At 46.2% G+C, this 22,279-nt stretch overlaps 1 protein-coding gene across 3 annotated transcripts; it reads left to right on the top strand.

The window, feature by feature from the left end:
* Positions 1-22: 22 nt before the first annotated feature.
* On the top strand, positions 23-20,349 carry ETFRF1 (electron transfer flavoprotein regulatory factor 1). Of its 3 annotated transcripts, none has more exons than XM_030213986.1 (3): positions 24-111; positions 717-817; positions 19,855-20,349. In XM_030213986.1, exons 2-3 carry the CDS (start codon positions 767-769, stop codon positions 20,071-20,073), a joined length of 270 nt encoding a protein of 89 aa, XP_030069846.1. In that variant the 5' UTR covers positions 24-111; positions 717-766; the 3' UTR covers positions 20,074-20,349. The 3 variants fall into 3 exon arrangements, with proteins under 3 accessions (XP_030069848.1, XP_030069846.1, XP_030069847.1); XM_030213987.1 differs by having other exon boundaries at positions 50-68; XM_030213988.1 differs by lacking the exon at positions 717-817 and having other exon boundaries at positions 23-111.
* Positions 20,350-22,279: the final 1,930 nt, after the last annotated feature.

Raw genomic sequence — 22,279 nt, forward strand, 5'->3', positions numbered from 1 at the left:
TAAAAACAGGAAATGCGTCAAAGTGGGCGGAGTCAGGACGCTGCTGGAGAAGAAAAAAAAAGTTGCGGGCGACTGTGAGCTCTCAATCTCATCTCAATGACAACTTGGAAGGTTGGATAATGGGTCGGGGGAGGTTGAGGAGGGAGAGAGGGATTGGGGCTGGCGGTACTTTGGGTTAGAGAGAGCGAGATGCCAACCAGCGATGAAGCGTGTGAGCTATTGTGTGCTTGCTTCTGTCGATTGGCCTCTGACCATCGATACCTCGGGGACGGCTTCTTTCGACCTCATCCAGGATCGGGTTGGGGTGCTCGGCGTTTGAGAGTGCCATACATGGCAGTCAAATGTGTGTGACTGTGAATTGGTTGGTACTTGGTAGCTGTCTTTATGTATCTGTGTCACTCAAATGCTTGTGTATTATTGGCTGTTGGAGAGTCATCACAGCTCAGCACAGTGGGAATGGAAATACTTCGCTCTTACATAGCACTTCTGATACCTCAAACCATAAAAATGTTGAAACTAATATTCTCCGGATTTCAGATTTTCCAGAAAAAATAAGCTTTAAAGTGTTACATAATATGTATTGTAATTGTAGAATACAGCTGAAGTATTTACTTAGCATCATGATGAAGAATTTGTAATATTTCAGTTAAACTGCTGCATTTGGTCCAAATTAAAACTGTGCCTTTCTAACGTAAGAACCTGTGATTGTTTTTTAGGTTCTAAATAAACATGTAAATGCAGCAAAGGTGGTCACTGTCAGTGGTGTATGGAAATGGCTCATCCTCTGAGAGGAGAAGTCGTAAAACTTTATAAAAATGTAAGTTCATTTAAAGCCATATGAATTTCTCTAAATCGCTGTGTAAAGATCCATAAAATTCAACGCGCTGAATTGATTAAAGTGTAAGGGATCCCTTCATAAGGAAAGATTTTTGGTATGGAATAAGAAAACATTTGGTTCTTGCTGTAACATTTTCAAAAAATAATTGGCAAATGATATCTATACTACACAACTTGTACCAATTCTGCCAACATAAAAACGCCCTCAGAAATGGTGGATGTAATTCAGAAACCATGAGCTTGATTCATCCTTATTTTTGTCCCAAAAATGGTGCAACAAATATTTAATTAAGCAAATAGGACACACAACCATTGTGTGTTGTGAAATACATTCATTTCCGTAGTTTTGTATGCCTGCAATCTTCAAGCCAAGTACCCCCTACGTAAAACAAATGTCAACCATATATGCCTGAGCTCTGATCAGCTCTGGCAAATGTATATTCCGAAAATGGACATATTCTAATCACACAATAGACAATAAAATTATTTTTTCAAGCTTTGCTGTCTGATCATTTTATTTTACTAGTCATATTAATTCAAGTATCTGGTTTGGGCTTTCTTCTGTCACCTCTTAAACTCTTGGCAGGGTCTCCTATCCATTTGGCATTTCAGTAGCCTAGTGGTTAGTGCAGCGGAATTTGATCCTGGGGAACTGGGTTAGATTCTCACTGCAGCTACTTGTGACTCTGGACAAGTCACTTAACCCTCCATTGCCCCAGGTATAAATAAGTACCTGTATATACTATGTAAACTGCTTTGAATGTAGTTGCAAAAAGACACAGAAAGGTAGTATATCAAGTCCCATTCCCTTTCTTGGTCCAGGTCGTCGAAGTAGCCCAGTAGTTTGTGTAGTGCACTATAAACCCAGTGAACCAGGTTCAAACCTCACTTCAGCTCTTCTTCTGTAGCATGTAATGTTGTTACTATTTGGGTTTCTGATGGGTACTTGTGACCTGGATTGGCCACTGTTGGAAACAGGATACTAAGCTAGATGGACCATTGGTCTGACCCAGTATGGCTATTCTTGTGTTCTCTCTTCATGTCCATCATCCATATCACTTTTGTGTTCCTATCTTTCCCTGTGTTCAACATCATCCTCGTTCCCAGTTTCTGCCCTCTCTGTTTGTTGCTTTCTGAGTTCAGCTTGATTTGATGCATCACCCTTTATCAAGGCTGTCATATCCCCTACCTCAACGCAAGCGGCGTCCTCTGGCTGTGCGGGGGTCTCGTTGACACGCACACTTGACTGGCAGTCCCTGAGCCATGTGTGTGTAGTCCTCTCTGGGTTTGTTCAGAGAGCGGTGGTTGCAGGCTCCTTAATTGCTTTGCCTCTCTCTCTCTCTCTCTCTCTCTCTCTCTCTGCTGTCAGACGCCAGCACTTTATCAGCTGAGCTGTCCCTGGACTCCATGCTTCGGCTTCTACTTTGGTAGGTGTTTCTAACTCTGTAGTCTGCTTCTTATCTGCTGGTCCCTTGTTGCTGACTTTGCCTGTACCTGGATTACCCTTCTGGCTGCCGCCTGCCTACTGACTTTCGCCTGTACCTGGATTACCCTTCTGGCTGCCGCCTGCCTACTGACTTTCACCTGTACCTGGATTACCCTTCTGGCTGCCGCCTGCCTACTGACTTTCACCTGTACCTGGATTACCCTTCTGGCTGCCGCCTGCCTACTGACTTTCGCCTGTACCTGGATTACCCTTCTGGCTGCCGCCTGCCTACTGACTTTCGCCTGTACCTGGATTACCCTTCTGGCTGCCACCTGCCTACTGACTTTCGCCTGTACCTGGATTACTCGCTTGCCTGCCTACTGACTTTCGCCTGTACCTGGATTACTCTCTTGCCTGCCGCCTGCCCGGCCGATACATTCATCACCCCGCTTCCAGCTCCGTCCCGTAAGTCCTGCAGACCACCCGCACCTAAGGGCTCAACCTCTGGGGAACAGCGCTCAACGCAGGTGAAACCTGGGGTTGTCCAGGTGCCAAGCAGAACCTGGTCCGAGTACCGGGCTCAGCAGCGCTGTACTTGGTACAAGAACTCACAAGTCTGACAAAGGCAATGTACATAGTAACAATTAAAATAAAACATAGCAGAAAGTTATGTAAGAAGAAAGGGAGGGATTACAGTTCATAAAAAGAGAAGATGTTCCAAGATAAAGAAAAAAGCTGTATTCATCACTGAAGACATCGGTAACTATACAGCCTGAGGACCATAGTAAGGGAGGAAAGGGAGTATTATGTATGGGGGAAAACTACTTTGAAGAGATGACTTTTCAGAAACTGTTTGTGAAGTACTGTTACACAATACCAAGCTTGACTGTCAATTAAACCAGAGTATAGAACATGACTGAGAAGACTCAGAACTCTTGATCCAAAATCTTCTTTAATGCAAATCAAATAAAAGAAAAATGACTCACAGTTCTGAACTGTTGAACAAGAGTTTCTGCCCAGCAGATTGGAGTCGCTGTCGCTGTCCTCTCTCTCTCTCTCTGCAGAGATAAGCAGGGAGCTTTCAGCACTGGCTGAAAATTGGATGCTGTAAATACTTTGCCAAAAGATTTTGATCTAAGGAGGGTAGAAATTGAGTATTAATGTAGAGTATTAAATAAGATATAAAGAGAGGTTGATCTGATATGTGAATTTTATGCACTAATATTAGGATTTTTTAGATAATGGAACACTGGCTGCCAAATGAATTCTGTATTATCAGTAAAGCAGTAACATGATCAAACTTCCTTAAGCTTTACTGCAATATTTTGCATGAGTTAAAATCGTCAGAGTTCCTTTGGACATAATCCTTTGAACAGAACATTGCAATAATCCAAATGGGTGATCATGAGGGCATGAGTAATTAAGTATCTGCAGTGCTCTAGGTTCAAAATACAACTGATAAAACAAATCTCTTTGCAGTCTATGGAAGCATTTTGTGACAACTGAAGAAATGTGAGGACAAAAAGTCAATTCAGAGTCAAATATAGCTCCTAAGATTTTAGTAGAACTGATAATCAGGATTTTGATATTTGAGATGGTAATGGTCTGAAGTGGCTGATCACCACAGTTTCTGGAAAATGATTTTTTTTTTGTTTGTTGATATTAAGTTGTAGGTTGTGACCTATTCGTAACCATGTTGAGATTATGCTTAATTTACTGTCAAGGGCTGCAAAAGCTTTAGTATCTTCCAGGTGAGAGGTCATAAAAATTTGAATGCCATCTGTGTATATAAGGGCTGAGTTCTAAAGATTTGCATGATGGCAACTAGTGGGGCCAGAAATATGTTGGAAAGTTTGTCAACAGAGAGCCTTGTGGCACCCCTCAAGTAAGACAACATTTTTCTGACAATCTCTTTCCAGAGGATCGACTATGACTGACATGAGATATGAGTGGAACAATTGTAGAGCTGTGCCAGTGATACCGATACTGAGCAATCTGTCTAGGAGTACCTGGTAATCATTAAGGTCAAATGCAGCAGAAAGATCTAGACTTAAGAGTGATTTTGTCGTGAGCTAATGCGATCTGATTAGGTGGTTATTATACCAATAAGGGCTATCTCACTGTTATAGTTCTTACTTGGATGCAAAACATGGGTATCCTCAATGAATGATGGTCTAAGGATACTCAGTAACCTTTGAAGTAAAAGGCAGATTCAAAATTGGATGATAGTTAAAGATATTGGAGCTGCTAAGGTTATGATATTTCACTTGTGGCTGAACTGTTGTTTTCCAGAGGAGAGAGACTAACCTGTCCACGTGGCTCCTGGATGCCATAGCGTAAATTAAGGGGTTTAGGAGATCACTGAATCTAGTAAGTAATGATGATGATGTTTTGATTGCTTGTGTGGCATGTAAAAATGAAGAAAGAGTGGGGATATTAAAGGCTGCCATTGTAATTCTGAGGGTTGCTGCCTGTTCCTGAACTATATTTAAGAGTTTTAGGAGGGTGACATGAAGGGAAGGATAATGCTGTGATCACAGTTAACACCATCTTCCTCATAGTTTTAGTTGTAAAAATAAATAAGAAGCTAACTGAGATGCTGATAAGAGCATCTGAATCATTTATTTGCTTAATATACTGCCTCTAATTTAAATAAATCGAGGTGGTTCACAAATTTATAAAATAATCATCATAAAAGGATAGGAACTCCATAAATTGACAGGATAGAATAGCCACACTAAAGAAAAATTCAAACAGCAGAAGGCCAACCTTACACCATTCTCTCAAGTCTTCATATGTACATACAGTTCAATGCACAACTATTCTTAGCTCAAAGGCCAATCCCACCCATCACGAGAGCCGACAGATAGGTTGTTAGTCATCAAATGTCAACTGAAAGAAGTCTTTAAGGATGTGCGGAAAAGAGGATAAGATTTTTCCAGATGGAGGTGGTGTGGGAGTGAATTCCACAAAGCAGGAGCCAGGAAATAGAAAGCAGTGGATCTGGTTGACTCCCATCTTGCTTTGGACTGGTGTGGCAAGACTAGTGTATTATCGGGGAGGGTACGTGCGAGCGTGTATGGGTTAATAAGAGAGCCTAGATTTGAAGGTAAGGAAGTATAGAGAACCTTGTGTGCAGAATGAGAACCTTAAATTTGACTCTATATTCGATTGGAAGCCAATGTAGGTGTTTAAGAAGTGGTGTAGCATGGCTGGAACGCCTTGCGTGACTAGATAATACTTGCAAGGTATTTTGGAGAGTCTGGAGATGTTTAAGATTAGATTTGGTGATGCCTGCATAGATTATGTTACAGTAATCATAGCGGGAGTATATAAGCATAGCTAAGAGAGAAGAGTGCATCAAAATCAACAGTGTTACTGATTGATTGTAAGCACTAGAAAACGTAGAAACCTGTTTTTAGAACCAATGAGATTTGTGGAGTGAAAAAGAGAGCAGAGTCAATAATTATTCCCAGATATTTAAAGGAAATGACAGTGGCAATTGGTCTGTTGAACAGAAAAGACTGGATCAACAAAGGAGTCCAAAGCCCTGTAATCCAGCTGGCCACCGTTTTCTCTGGATTCAGCACAAGCTGGTGTTCTTTGAGCCATAGCGCAGCATCCCGCAAACAATTTTGGAAAGGTTGCAGGTTCAACATAGCTGGATCTGTGTAATAAACCAGGAGAAAATCAGCAGCATAAGAATAAGCACTAATGCCAAATTTTGGGTCTGGATAAACAGAGCTAAGACTAACGAATAGATTGAAAAGGGAGGGGGATAGGACAGATCCTTAGAGTACTCCACACGATAAGGTGTGAGAAGAGGAACTGGATGTTGTTAACATTAACCTAAAAGAGCAATGTTCCAGAAAGGAAGTGAACATTTGTGGACTACTCCCGATATACCCAAAGATAAGAGACACTGAAGAAGAGGATTGTGATTAATCAAGTCAAAGGCGACAGTAAGATCTAAAGATACTACGGAAGCAATTTTCCTACATTCCAAGTGAGAGTGGAGTTCACACAGAACTGCTGTGATAACTGTTTCGGTATTATGACCTGATCCGACGTGGATGGTAGGGCATTTATCCAGTGTACCTGAATGTATCGCACCTTGAGCTACTACTAAAAAAGATGTGAGCAAAATCCAAATTTAAAAAAAATCCACATTTATGGCTTTGATTAAAGGATTGAAATTTCTGGAATACCACAAACTCCAAGATTTTGACAGAAATGGGAGATTTGATACTGGACGGTAGTGACTGGGTTGCATTGGAACTAAATTTGCTTTTTTCAAGATTGGTTTAATAAGAGCTCCTTTAAGAGACAAAGGAACTGTGCCAGTGGAAAGGCTGTTCTCATCCATGGCATAGAGAAATGGTAGTAGTCCTAAAGTAGGCAGTTTCAACCAATCCGTTTCACCATCCGTTCAGCTCTCCTTTGTGTGTGTGTGTACCCCTCTCTCACCATCCGTTCAGCTCTCCTTTGTGTGTGTATGTGTGTGCCTCTCTCTCACCATCCGTTCAGCTCTCCTTTGTGTGTGTGTGTGTACCCCTCTCTCACCATCCGTGCAGCTCTCCTGTGTGTGCCTCTCTCACCATCTGTGCAGCTCTCCTGTGTGTGCCTCTCTCCTGTCTGTGCCTCTCTCACCATCCGTGCAGCTCTTCTGTGTGTGTGTGCCTCTCTCACCATCCGTGCAGCTCTTCTGTGTGTGTGCGCCTCTCTCTCACCATCTGTGCAGCTCGCCTGTGTGCGCGCCTCTCTCTCACCATCCGTGCAGCTCTCCTGTGTGTGCGCGTCTCTCTCTCACCATCCGTGCAGCTCTCCTGTGTGTGCGCGCCTCTCTCTCACCATCCGTGCAGCTCTCCTGTGTGTGCGCGCCTCTCTCTCACCATCCGTGCAGCTCTCCTGTGTGTGCGTGCTGTCTCTCACCATCCGTGCAGCTCTCCTGTGTGTGTGTGTCTCTCTCTCACCATCCGTGCAGCTCTCCTGTGTGTGCGTGCCTCTCTCTCACCATCCGTACAGCTCTCGTGTGTGTGTCCCTCTCTCACCTTCTGTGCAGCTCTCGTGTGTGTGCCTCTCTTACCATCCGTGCAGCTCTCCTGTGTGTGTGCGTGTGTGTGTGTGTGTGTGTGTGTGTGTGTGCGCCTCTCTCACCATCTGTGCAGCTCTCCTGTGTGTGTGTGTGTGCACCTCTCTCTCATCATCCATGCAGCTCTCCTTTGTGTGTGTGCCTCTCTCTCACCATCTGTGCAGCTCTCCTGTGTGTGTGTGCCTCTCTCTCACCATCTGTGCAGCTCTCCTGTGTGTGTGTGCCTCTCTCTCACCATCTGTGCAGCTCTCCTGTGTGTGGGTGTGCCTCTCTCTCACCATCTGTGCAGCTCTCCTGTGTGTGTGTGCCTCTCTCTCACCATCTGTGCAGCTCTCCTGTGTGTGGGTGTGCCTCTCTCTCACCATCTGTGCAGCTCTCCTGTGTGTGGGTGTGCGCATGCCTCTCTCACCATCCGTGCAGCTCTCCTGTGTATGTATGTGTGTGTGCGCGTGTGCCTCTCACCATCTGTGCAGCTCTCCTGTGTGTGTGTGTGTGCGTGCCTCTCACCATCCGTGCAGCTCTCCTGTGTGTGTGTGTGAACGTGCCTCTCTCACCATCTGTGTAGCTCTCCTGTCTGTGTGTGTGTGAACGTGCCTCTCTCTCACCATCCGTGCAGCTCTCCTGTCTGTGTGTGTCTGTGCGTGCCTCTCTCTCTCTCACCATCCGTGCAGCTCTCATGTCTGTGTGTGTGTGTGCGCCTCACTCACCGGCCATGCAGCTCTCCTGTGTGTGTTTCTCCCCCCAGTCTTGCAGCTCTCCTCTGTGTGTGTGTCTTTCTCCCCTCCCCCACAGTCGTGCAGCTCTTCTCCGTGTGTGTCTCTCTCCCCTTGCCAGTCGTGCAGTTCTCCTGTGTGTGTGTCTCTTCCCCCCCCCCCCCGCAGTCGTGCAGCTGTCCTCTGTTTGTCTCTCTCCCTCCCCCCACAGTCGTGCAGCTCTCCTCTGTTTGTGTCTCTCTCTCCCCCACAGTCGTGCAGCTCTCATCTGTGTGTCTCTCTCTCCCCCCCAGCCATGCAGCTCTCCTCTGTGTGTGTGTGTGTCTCTCTCCCCCCCCTAGCCATGCAGCTCTCCTGTGTGTGTGTGTCTCTTCCCCCCAGCCATGCAGCTCTCTTGTGTATGTGTCTCTCTTCCCCCCCCCAGCCGTGCAGCTCTCCTGTGTGTGTGTGTCTCTCCCCCCCCCCCCCGTCATGCAGCTCTCCTCTGTGTGTGTCGCTCCCCCCAGCCGTTCAGCTCTCCTCTGTGTGTGTGTCTCTCTCTCCACCCAGCCGTGCAGCTCTCCTCTGTGTGTCTCTCCCCCAAGCCGTGCAGCTGTCCTGTGTGTGTGTATGTGTCTGTCTCCCCCCAGTCATGCAGCTCTCCTCTGTGTGTGTGTCTCTCTCTTCCCCCATCGTGCAGCTCTCCTGTGTGTGTGTGTGTGTGTCTCTGTCTCCCCCCCCCCCCAGCCGTGCAGCTCTCCTCTGTGTGTGTGTGTGTCTCTCTCCCCCCCCCCAGTCATGCAGCTCTCCTCTTTGTGTGTCTCCCCCCCCCCCCGCCGTGCAGCTCTCCTGTGTGTCTCTTCCCCCCAGCCGTGCAGCTCTCCTCTGTGTGTATGTGTGTGTCTCTCTCCCCCAGCCATGCAGCTCTCCTCTGTGTGTGTGTGTGTGTGTCTCTCTCTCCCCCCAGCTGTGCAGCTCTCTTCTGTGTGTGTCTCCCCAGCCGTGCAGCTCTCCTCTGCATGTATGTGTGTCTCTCTCTCTTTCCCCAGCCGTGCAGCCTCTCTGCATGTTTGTGTCTTTCTCTCTCTTTCCCCAGGCATGCAGCATCTCCTCCCTGCATGTTTGTGTATCTCGCTCTCTTTTTCCCGTCATGCAGCATCTCCTCTCTGCATGTTTGTCTATCTCTCTTTCCCCAGTCATGCAGCATCTCCTCTCTGCATGTTTGTCTATCTCTCTTTCCCCAGTGATGCAGGATCTCCTCTCTGCATGTCTCTCTCTCTCTCTCTCATTACGTAGCTATAGTTCGGGTTCCTCTTTCCCACATGCATCACTTTGCACTTGCTCACATTAAATGGCATCTGCCATTTAGACGCACAGTCTCCCAGTCTCGTAAGGTCCTCTTGTAATTTTTCACAGTCCTCTCGCAATATAACAACTTTGAATAACTTTGTGTCGTCAGCAAATGTAATTACCTCACTAGTTACTCCCATCTCTAAATCATTTATCACAGCAGTCCCAGCACAGACCCCTTGAGGAACCCCACTATCTACGCTTTCCATTGAGAATACTGACCACTCTCTGTTTTCCATCCGTTAACCAGATTTTAATCCACAATAGGACACTACCTCCTATCCCATGACTCCATAATTTCCTCTGGAGTCTTTCATGAGGTACTTTGTCAAATGCCTTTTGAAGATCCAGATACACAGTATCAACCGGCTCGCCTTTATCTACGTTTGTTCACCCCTTCAAAGAAATGTAGTAGATTGGTGAGGCAGGATTTCCCTTCACTCAGTCCATGTTGGCTTTGTCTCATTAATCCATGCTTTTGAATATGCTGTGTAATTTTCTTTATAATAGTCTCTACCATTTTGCCTGGCACCGACATCAGGCTCACCGGTCTATAATTTCCCGGATCCCCTCTGGAATCTTTTAAAAATATCGGCGTAACATGGGCTACCCTCCAGTCTTCTGGTACCACGCTCTATTTTAAAGATACTTTACATATTACTAACAATAGTTCCGCCATTTCATTTTTCAATTCTATCATCCGGTCCAGGAGATTTGCTACTCTTCAATTTGAGCACCCTCCTGCGATGTGCTCTTGACTAGTTAATCATCCAGGTAGAAAACACATGCACTCCCAGTCTGCTTAGCAACGCTGTGACTACTACAAGACATTTGTTGAAGACCTTGGGTACTGAAAGTGGTGCTTCCGTACTAGAGATCTGAGGTGCTTCCAATGACCAGGAAGTATCTGGATATGAGTATATGCAGCCTTTGTCCAGAGAGCATAGCCAATCATTGTTCTGGAACATGGGGAGAAGGGTGCCCAGAGAAACCAACCTGAACTTCTCTTTCATCAAATCTTTGTTCAGAGACCTTAGGTCTAGGATGAGGCAAAATCCTCCCATTTTCTTGGTGACAAGGAAGTATCTGGAATAGAATCCCTGCTCGACTGCAAGGGCCTGGAGAAGAGCAGAGTTCCTCTGCAAGTACCTGCTCATGCCAAGCGATGAGAAGAGACTCTTGTGGTGGGCAGTTTGGAGGTTTTGCCAATTGAGAGTCTATCCTGCATGGACAATTTGGAGTACCCACCGGTCGGAGGTTGGTAAAAATTCATCCTTCCCCGTACTGGTAGATCATCCAGAATGGATACTTTGCGGCTGTGCTCTCCTGGAGCCAGTCAAAATCTCACCCCCACATTTGCCTGGGGAGCAGATTATGACTTTTGTGGAAGGAGCTGATGCTGGGGACTGGCAGAAAAAGTAAACCTATGCCTTTGAAAGCCGCCAGAAAACCTCCAAATAGAGGAGGAGGCTGCTGGGCAGGGACGTAGCTACAGGTGTTAGCTCAAGACCAGTTTGTCCTCCAATCACTGCCAGTCTTCTAGGTGCCAGTTCACCAGTTAGACTGCAGTGGGAGGGCACAGCTTTTTAGTTCTGCCGTGACTCAGCCACATGCATTTAGACAGCTGGAAGCAAAAACAGCAGCTCTCCTGCTGCCTGTGGTAACCTGCCAATTTTTTTTTTTTTTTTAGTGCGGGTGCAGGTCGGGAATGGTCATGCTCGGGGTGCCTGCCTTGCCCCCCTGTGCCCCTGCTGTGCGCATGGGGAAAATCTGCCACCAATGCCACGGCTCAGTTGGCTGGGTCTCCTCCACTGTGCCAGGCTGGCCACAGTAGCTAGACCCTCACCTCGCCCCTCACTTGATCAGTTGAGCAGTCCCCCACGGCCCCAAACAGGCACAGGAACCAGCACATTGCAGTGCTTTGAGTCAGCACCTGCCACTACATGCATACAAATTTGGGAAAACTCAAGCCCAGTTGCTCAGGTAAAATGAATATTTTTTAATATGTACAGTGTAATGCTGGTGGTGGGCTCTTCACTGCCAACGGGAAAAAAATTATATTTAATCATTAAATATACCTTTTTCCTTTACCTCCCTAGGCAGTGAAGAGCCCACCCCTACCCAGAAACCCACCAACAATACATTTTAATGTTGGTGGGTTTCTGGGTGAGGGGGTGGGCTCAGTGTCCAATTTAAAATTAAAGGCTGCATATTTTTTCATGTTGGTGGGGTTTTGGATGAGGATGGTCTCTAAAGTACCCAGGTTAAAATGTTTAAAAACAAAAGTTTTATATTTAATGTAAGTGGGTTTCTGGGTGGGAGTGGGCTGTGCAGTGCCCAGGACATTAACAATCAAAAGATTTTATGTTTAATGCTGGTGTGCTTCGGGAAGGGGGGAGAGATTGGGAAGGGCAGGGGAAGAACAGGGCTGATGCTAGGCTACAGGGAGGGGTAGGAGGTAGGGTAGTGTAAAGCTGATGCCTAGCTACAGGATGGATGGTGGGGAAGGGAAGGGATGATGCTGGGCTACAAGGATCGATGTTGTACCTCAATTAGATCCGAACATGAATTGCATCAAAGGGAAGGCATGGAGCCAGCGCAAGCAAGGGGAATGAGTTGCTGCTCGCTGCTGGCAAAGACGTGGGGGGAGGGAGAGATGACAGGCAGTGGTGAGAGCAGGATACAGGGTTATCATGCCCACCCACTGTGGGCTCAGCCACCCAAAATTGGGTGTCTGGCTATGCCCCTGCCGCCGGGAAAGGGACTGGATAGTATCAGTGTATTTGTTTTGATGAGGTCAGCAGTCTCCTCCACATTTTCTCTGAAAAGACTGTCTCCCCCGGAAAGGTACGTCCACTAGCCTCTCCTGAATGGCAGACCTGAACCGCAGACTCAAGGTCAGAGAGACACAGCCATGAGTGTCTGCTCATCCCCACACCTAAATCGGAGCTTCTGGACATAATGTCAATATATATATATATATATATATATATATATATATATATATATATATATACACACACACACACACACACCCCTGGCCAAATAGTTGACACTCCTTCTGCCTCTTGGCCAGCTGGCGAAGCTCAGCAGCTGTCTTTTGTGGGAGAGTGTCTGCAAAGTCTAGTATACGGCAGACCAGAGACTGCAAGTAAATGCTCGTGTAGAGCTGGTAGACCTGGATGCGGGAGACTAGCATCAAGGCCTGATAAACGTTCCTCCTCAAGGAATCTAGGGTCCAATCCTCTCTGTCTGGGGGTGCTGAGGCTTGAGCCCTGGAACTCCTATCTCTTTTGAGGGCGGATTCAACCACCAAGGAGTTGTGTGGCAACTGGGCCTTCTGGATCCAATACATTGAATCCACTTTCTTTGGTGCTACCTGCACAGAGAGAAGGGCTCCCAGTTCTTCATCTGTGCGTCATGAAGAATCTTAGCAGAACTGTCAAAGCATCTCCGAGTGGAGAATCAAACTCCAGGACCTGAATTAACTTGGCCCTAGGTTCATCTTCCATTTCTAACGTAAACAGAATGGCTCTGCCATTTCCTTAACAAATGGGTAAAAGAGGTGGACTTAGATCCATCACCACCTGATAAGAGAAGGAAGTCTCCACCTGAGAGTATGCTATAAGACCCCTACTCTCAGAGATAGTCTTGCGGCTCATCCTTAGACTCTCATGACCGGTCCATGATAACAAAAAAAGTCTTTATAGGACTGCTAAGACTACCCCTGTCTCAGCTGGCTGGAGGTATGTCCAGGCTTCAGGGTCAGGTGCCAAAGTGCCTGCTCACATCTCAACCATGAGGGAGCTAACTCCCTCAATATCAAGGGTGTAGTGTAGAGGGAGGCACCAACAGCAATGCCTCTCGAGGCATAGGGGTTGGGGACCGCTGCACAGCGGTGTCATGGACCTCGAGGTTCGAGTGGTTGAGTGCTGCAGTGGACACGTGCCCTCGATGCCTGAGCACTTGGGAGCTATAGCAATCCTGCCACCTCTTCTCTCCGTATGGCCCGGAACCGGTCATCGAGGACAGGCATCAATAAGACTGGAGCTGGTGCAGAGACAGCCTGCTGAGATGACAGTGCCATAATCGGCAGCGGGGTCCCGGCTGCATGGGGGCTGCAGCGACAGCACCAGAATTACAGAGGGGGAAGCAGTCCTCTTAGCGACGCTTCTCAAGTGCTAGCGATGCCGATGCCCCAGAGCTCCGTGCATTGAAGGGGACCGATGCCAATGCTTCTTGGCCTCGGTGTCCCTCGGTGCCAACAAGGGCGACGTCGAATCTACTCGTGTCCTCAGTGTTGGGTTAGTACATAAGTACATAAGTAGTGCCATACTGGGAAAGACCAAAGGTCCATCTAGCCCAGCATCCTGTCACCGACAGTGGCCAATCCAGGTCAAGGGCACCTGGCACGCTCCCCAAACGTAAAAACATTCCAGACAAGTTATATGCAAATCAGTCCTGGGGCTTGCTACCGGTGCCTGATATCGAGGGAGGTGAAGACCTCCTCGATTCTGATGAACCCCCAGTGTCAGACGAAGCCATTGAAGCCATCGAGGTCGATGCTTCCGATGCCAGTGTCGATAGACCAGACTTTGAGGATCCAAAAAATTTCCTCTGGCGGGCCTGTTTTGTATTCTTTTCTGTATTTGTAAGGAAAGAACACAGATGGGTCATGGTCAGGCCTCAAGCACTCCCACACATTAATTGTGTGGATCAGTACAAGATATCACCCAATTATACTGGGTGCATCTTTTGAAGCTATTGAGTGTCTTCTGAGGTATGTCAAAATGCACCGCAGCCAAATCAAAAGGCTCAATGATGAGGCCAAAAAGGGGCTTACCTCAAATTGAGCTTGGTGCTCTGGCCTAGGAGGGCACCTGGAGACGCAAAAAACAAAACTTTAAAATACTGAAAATACTAAGAAAATAAAAGAGGAAAAAAAATTAAACTTTTAAGGGGGAAAATAGCAAAAATTAGCCAAAAAGAACCCTGCATAGGAAGGCAGAAAAACTCAAAGGAGAAGCGCTGAGGCGAGACAAAACGTGACCTAGCACTGTGGAAAAAAGACTGAGGGTCGTACACTCGCACGTTGGATGGGAAGGCACTTGCGCATGCACTGCCAAGGGCCAAGTTACAGAGCAACAGGGTAGCATCCCACACTGGGCTCCGTCAGGATGTCACCCAGATGTAAGGATACCACTGTTGTGCACATTTTCAAAGCTTATGTTTCACTTCTCTAAATATTAATTATGTAAAAAAAATTTGTATCTTTGTTGTCTGACCATTTTGTTTTTCTACTTGGGATGGTCCTGGTCTCTTTTTACTACATCCTCTTATTGAGTACTGATAGAACTGAAAAATGAGCTTGCGGAGCTACTGCTAGTGATATTCAATTTATCCTTAAAATCGAGCGTGGTACCGGAAGATTGGAGGGTGGCCAATGTAACGCCGATTTTTAAAAAAGGTTCCAGGGGAGATCCGGGAAATTATAGACCGGTGAGTCTGACGTCGGTGCAGGGGAAAATGGTAGAGGTTATTATTAAAAACAAAATTACAGAGCACATCCAAGGACATGGCTTACTGAGACCAAGTCAGCATGGCTTTTGTGTGGGGAAATCTTGCCTGACCAATTTACTTCAATTCTTTGAAGGAGTAAACAAACATGTGGACAAAGGGGAGCCGGTTGATATTGTGTATCTGGATTTTCAAAAGGCATTTGACAAGGTACCTCATGAAAGGCTACAGAGGAAATTAGAGGGTCATGGGATAGGAGGAGAGGAAATGTCCTATTGTGGATTAAAAACTGGTTGAAGGATAGGAAACAGAGAGTGGGATTAAATGGGCAATATTCACAACAGAGAAGGGTAGTTAGTGGGGTTCCTCAGGGGTCTGTGCTAGGACCGCTGCTTTTTAATATATTTATAAATGATTTAGAGATGGGAGTAACTAGCGAGGTAATTAATTTTGCTGATGACACAAAGTTATTCAAAGTCGTTAACTCGCGACAGGTTTGTGAAAAATTACAGAAGGACCTTACAAGACTGGGAGACTGGGCGGCTAAATGGCAGATGACGTTTAATGTGAGCAAGTGCAAGGTGATGCATGTGGGAAAAAAGAACCCAAATTATAGCTACGTTAAATAGTTACGGACCAAGAAAGGGATCTGGGCGTCATCATCAATAATACACTGAAACCTTTCTGCTCAGTGTGCTGCTGCGGCTAGGAAAGCGAATAGAATGTTGGGTATTATTAGGAAAGGTATGGAAAACAGGTGTGAGGATGTCATAATGCCGTTATATCGCTCCATGGTGCGACCGAACCTTGAGTATTGTGTTCAATTCTGGTCGCCGTATCTCAAGAAAGATATAGCAGAATTGGAAAAGGTGCAGCGAAGGGCGACTAAAATGATAGCGGGGATGGGACGACTTCCCTATGAAGAAAGACTAAGAAGGCTAGGGCTTTTCAGCTTGGAGAAGAGACGGCTGAGGAGAGACATGATAGAGGTATATAAAATAATGAGTGGAGTGGAACAGGTGGATGTGAAGCGTCTGTTCACGCTTTCCAAAAATACTAGTACTAGGGGGCATGCGATGAAACTACAGTGTAGTAAATTTAAAACAAATCGGAGAAACTTTTTCTTCACCCAACGCATAATTAAACTCTGGAATTCGTTGCCAGAGAGCGTGGTGAAGGCAGTTAGCTTGACAGAGTTTAAAAAGGGGTTAGATGGTTTCCTAAAGGACAAGTCCATAAACCACTACTAAATGGACTTGGGAAAAATCCACAATTCCAGGAATAACATGTATAGAATGTTTGTACGTTTGGGAAGCTTGCCTGGTGCCCTTGGCCTGGATTGGCCGCTGTCGTGGACAGGTTGCTAGGCTCGATGGACCCTTTGTCTTTTTCCAGTGTGGCATTACTTATGTACGTATGGTTTTCTCCTAAGTCCTTTCCCAGGATCTAATTTCCATTTTCTGCTTTTCATTCTCTTTCCTTCAACAGTTTACCATTTTTTTAAATTTCCTGCACTTACCTCCCTAGTTCTCCCATTCTCACCTATGTTTTTTATTCTGTCTCCTATCTCCTATTTCCTTTTACCCAATTTCTAGTCTTGCATTTCCACTCTGTATTCATTTCTTCCTTAGTTTATTAGTCTGTGCCTCTTATCCTTACCAATCCCAGCTCCTTCCCTGTCATTTATCCCCTCTCTATCTCCAATCCCTTTATGTATTATCCCTGTATTTATCTTCTCTGTTTCCACGTTCTCACCTCCCCCTTCCATTGTCTCTCACCCTCTTCATAACCCCCTCTTTCCCCATAATCCTTTGTGTATTCCTCTTCTCCCTTTCTCTAGCATCCATCCACCTGCCTCCTTCTCCAGTATTTATTTACACCGGATTACATGTTGCTCTTAATAACTATTCCCCTACACAATATAACCTCTGGTTCTAGGGACTACCTTAGACTTCATCTTCCAGATTGCAAGAGAGTGCCTTATGTCAGTTCACTCTGCAGACTTTAGATACCAAGGGGCTAACTGGTGGAACTCACTGCCATTGGCAATCAGCCTGATTACTTGGTATTTTGCAAAGACTGAAAGCTTTCCTCTTTGAGAAGTTTCTACCCATTGATAGATTGTAACTGACCATCAATGGTTTATTATTTAGTTCTTATTTGCATCTTATTTGTGCCACTCTGCACTTATTTGATATTTTGTTTACTGTCATTTTATTTCTCTGAGGACAAGCAGTCTTCTATATTCTCACAAATTGGTATTTTGTTCTGCTTCTCTTGTGGCTGTTTTTCTTGGGCTTTACAAACCCGTCCTTTATTTTTTCTTTAGTTTTATTTTGTCGGGTTTTAGTTTTCTTCTTCTCTTTGCCTTGCCCTTTTTCAGGCACCATCAATTAAGTTGTTTTTTCCGTCCATGTCCACGACTATTCCCAGTGGTATATCCAGTGCAATCGGACTATCTCGGGAAAGGATACCCATTCTTAGTGTCTGCAGTGTCTTAGGCCCGACCATAGCCCTGTAGGTTCCTTGAGAGGCTCAACGAGACAGGATTTTTGAGCCAAGTCCGGTTCCCCAGTGTCGACATTGGAATCAACATCTATATTGAGGTCTCTTGCTGTGCAGGCCCCTCGGGACCATCCATCTTTGAAACTGACCTTGAGGCAGCGATGTCGTCCTCATCATCACCGAGGAGCCTTGGTGACATGCATCAGGCGAAGGCCAAGAAGCATCGTCGTCAATCATCTTCGATACATGGTGCTGGGAGCTCTGAGGCGTCAAAGGATTTGCTGGGAGAATCGCTTTCCCTCCTTATAGGAAGTGCCAATGTGCCTGTCTCCATGCAGCCGAGATCCTGTTCCCCCGTTGATCCCAGCGTTTCTGCAACCTGCACCTCTACCGGCACCCCAGCTTTTCCCGGTGTCAGCCCTTGGTGAGCACATCCGGGTCTTGCTTCCACAGCTGCTCGATGGCCTCATGCAGCAGTGTGCATTGGTATCACGGGTGCTTGCGCCTGCCATATCTCCCGTTGCAGCCTTCCTAGCCCTAAGCCCTGCTATGTGGCCTCCAACACCAGCGCCTCTTGCGGCCATGGTGTTGACTGCCACCCAAGCCGGTATCCTCTTCCTTTGTATATACCCTTGCTTCTTCCCATCCCCCACAGAGTATCTGTCCTCCTCTTCCTTTTCTCCGCCCCAATCCTTTTATCCCATCTGCCCCTTGTTAAACCCCATCCCCCTTTGCTTGTTTGTGCTGGTACGTCAAGCTCCATCTCTGGCCGTCTTCAAATCTAAGCTAAAAGCTCACCTTTTTGATGCTGCTTTTAAACTCCTAACCCTTATTCACTTGTTCAGAACCCTTATTTCATCATCCTCACTTTAATATTCCCTTCTCTTGTTTGTCCTGTTTGTCTGTCCTAATTAGATTGTAAGCTCTGTCAAGCAGGGACTGTCTCTTCATGTTCAAGTGTACGTCTAGTAGCGCTATAGAAATAAGTAGTAGTAGTAGTTGTGCCTTAGATCTCTTCTCCCACCCCATTCCCAACCCCAATCTGACATCTGAGCCCCCCTTTCTCCTTGCCCCTTCTTGCATATGCGCCCAGCATTTGTCATCTTTGGACTCAAGGTGAACTCGCAGGGTATCAAGAGGCAAGCTTGTCTGGCAGAATGAGTACTGTATTGAGTGTTATTTCCTTTAACGCTCAAGGTTTCCAGCTGCACAGGCTCTTTATTCTCCAGGGTCATTTTCACAACTTTAAGATGGGTATTCATACTGACATCTACACCTGTGATTTGTTCTGTGGACCTGTGTTACATTCTTCAGTTCAACAGTCTGTCTCATGGCTCATTGTCATTAGAAATCTGACAAGCTTCAGGCTGGGGGGGGGGGGTCCAAAATTTCTGTCACTCCCACCATCTGCTAGCATCAGCCCTCTTTTATAATCCCCAGCTACCTTCTCCTAGTCCCTAAATGAATACTATTTCTGAGTCCCAGCATCAGCATCCTTCTCGCACTTGTCCTCCTTTTCAACACTTGGCTCCGACTCCAATTCTCTCTCACCTTACCTGTCTTTCAGCCCTCAGCTCCCTTTCTCACCTTGCTCCTCTTTCAGCCCCCAGATCCTTCAACCACCTGCCCCCTTTTTCAGCCCCCATCTCCTTCTCTAACCCAACCCCCTTTTCAGCCCTCTTTACCCACCTGCCCCCCCCCCCCCCCAGCTCCAGTCACAGCTTCCTTCTCCCACCTGGCTTCCCCTTTTCTGCCCCTATCCGCAGCCTCCTTCCACACCTGATTCCTTCAACCTCCAGCCCCACCCCACCTCACCCATCCCCCCTTTTCAGCTCTAGCTCCCTTCTCAGCCCCCAGCTCGCTTCAAACCATCCTTCCTCCTTTTCAGTTAAATATTAACTACTTCCTGTTTCAATAAGAAGTACTTAATCTCACTAAAGCAGTGCCAATGGCCAGATGCAATGGGAGGCAGGCAGGCAGATTGGAGGCAGCAAGATGCTCCCATGGCTCTGCAGCCAATTTCTAAATGCAGGGTTGGTGCGAGAACGGGGCTGGAACTTGGGGGGGGGGGGGGGAGCAACTGCTAAGGACAGTTTTGGTTGAGCACAGCACACACGCCTATGCCAGTGCTTCTGTGATGTACAGTTAGTGCAACAGGTAAGCAGAGGCAGCTTTTGGTGCCCCCTGAACATAGCGCCCTCCTGCCATGCTTACCATGTTGTGCTGCTCCTGTTTTGTTGCCAGACAGACTGGGCAAGCATATGTCCAGCTGCTAATAATAGGCATAGTGCATTTAATTTTAAGTTTTATATTAAAATGATTTTGTTTTTACATGGCCTTATGAACAATTAACTTTCTGCAAGTAGGTTTTTGTTGAATCTGCTAATAAGTATCCTGTTCTAAGTTTTTTACAAATTTGTATTTATTTTCTACAGCTTCTTTATCTGGGTAGGGAATATCCAAAAGGTGCAGACTACTTTAGAGAGAAACTGAAGAAGGCCTTCATGAAGAACAGGGATGTTAAAGATCCTGAAAAGATCAAGGAACTAATAGAACGAGGTGAATTTGTTATAAAAGAACTTGAGGCTTTATACTTTCTTAAAAAGTATAGAGCTATGAAGCAGCGTTACTATGAGGATGATAAGGATAGATAATTACAGTATATTGAAATACATCTAAGAAAAGAAATGTGGACTTGAACTCTGATTGTGAAGTTTACTGTACATATTCTAATCATTACATCAACAAATTAGGTTGGTACTGAACTTGGAATCAATATTGTTTGATGGAAAGCCACCTATAACATTAGAATGTATTCACTGATTAAAAAAAATCATTTTGTAATTTTTTCTGCCAATAATTACAACCTGCAAATTTGTTTTAAACTGTGCAATTGATTATATGTACAAATATATATGCTTTCTATTCACCTAGACTCTTGTTTTACTTGACTAGTAGATGAGCTGCTATGCACATCGTTAACATCTTCATACACAAGAGATGTGACTAGATACTGTATTCCTACAAAATAATTCCTCTATAAAATGATATACTACACACAGCTATAAGTGGGAGCTAAGGAAGAATACTGATGTGAGGTAAAACTTCTTGTGGGCAATAGGCATGATCATGAGATAAGTACTAGTGTTACCAAAATCATACTGGCTTTATGGAGATGGCTTAAAAAATCTGCTGGAATGCCCGTCTGCCTCAGGGGTCAAATACAACAGTACTGTGAAAACATAAAAAGATATATAAATAAAAAATCAACATAAATCACAAATCATGTGTATGATACATTAAAAAGTATAAATACAGTTAAAGTTTAATACAATAAAGCGAATGCTACATACCTGTAGAAGGTATTCTCCGAGGACAGCAGGCTGATTGTTCTCACTGATGGGTGACGTCTGCGGCAGCCCCTCCAATCGGAATCTTCACTAGCAAAAGCCTTTGCTAGCCCTCGCGCGCCGATGCGCATGCGCGGCCGTCTTCCCGCCCGAAACCGGCTTGAGCCGGCCAGTCTCATATGTAGCAAGACAAAGACAAGGGAAGACACAACTCCAAAGGGGAGGCGGGCGGGTTTGTGAGAACAATCAGCCTGCTGTCCTCGGAGAATACCTTCTACAGGTATGTAGCATTCGCTTTCTCCGAGGACAAGCAGGCTGCTTGTTCTCACTGATGGGGTATCCCTAGCCCCCAGGCTCACTCAAAACAACAACCATGGTCAATTGGGCCTCGCAACGGCGAGGACATAACTGAGATTGACCTAAAAAATTTACCAACTAACTGAGAGTGCAGCCTGGAACAGAACAAACAGGGCCCTCGGGGGGTGGAGTTGGATCCTAAAGCCCAAACAGGTTCTGAAGAACTGACTGCCCGAACCGACTGTCGTGTCGGGTATCCTGCTGCAGGCAGTAATGAGATGTGAATGTGTGGACAGATGACCACGTCGCAGCTTTGCAAATTTCTTCAATAGAGGCTGACTTCAAGTGGGCTACCGACGCAGCCATGGCTCTAACATTATGAGCCGTGACATGACCCTCAAGAGCCAGCCCCGCCTGGGCGTAAGTGAAGGAAATGCAATCTGCTAGCCAATTGGATATGGTGCGTTTCCCCACAGCCACTCCCCTCCTATTGGGATCAAAAGAAACAAACAATTGGGCGGACTGTCTGTTGGGCTGTGTCCGCTCCAGATAGAAGGCCAATGCTCTCTTGCAGTCCAATGTGTGCAGCTGACGTTCAGCAGGGCAGGAATGAGGACGGGGAAAGAATGTTGGCAAGACAATTGACTGGTTCAGATGGAACTCCGACACAACCTTTGGCAGGAACTTAGGGTGAGTGCGGAGGACTACTCTGTTATGATGAAATTTGGTGTAAGGAGCCTGGGCTACCAGGGCCTGAAGCTCACTGACCCTACGAGCTGAAGTAACTGCCACCAAGAAAATGACCTTCCAGGTCAAGTACTTCAGATGGCATGAATTCAGTGGCTCAAAAGGAGGTTTCATCAGCTGGGTGAGAACGACATTGAGATCCCATGACACTGTAGGAGGCTTGACAGGGGGCTTTGACAAAAGCAAACCTCTCATGAAGCGAACAACTAAAGGCTGTCCTGAGATCGGCTTACCTTCCACATGGTAATGGTATGCACTGATTGCACTAAGGTGAACTCTTACAGAGTTGGTCTTGAGACCAGACTCAGACAAGTGCAGAAGGTATTCAAGCAGGGTCTGTGTAGGACAAGAGCGAGGATCTAGGGCCTTGCTGTCACACCAGACGGCAAACCTCCTCCACAGAAAGAAGTAACTCCTCTTAGTGGAATCTTTCCTGGAAGCAAGCAAGATGCGGGAGACACCCTCT

The sequence above is a fragment of the Microcaecilia unicolor genome, chromosome 9 (assembly GCF_901765095.1).
Source record: "Microcaecilia unicolor chromosome 9, aMicUni1.1, whole genome shotgun sequence".
Lineage (NCBI taxonomy): Eukaryota > Metazoa > Chordata > Amphibia > Gymnophiona > Siphonopidae > Microcaecilia > Microcaecilia unicolor.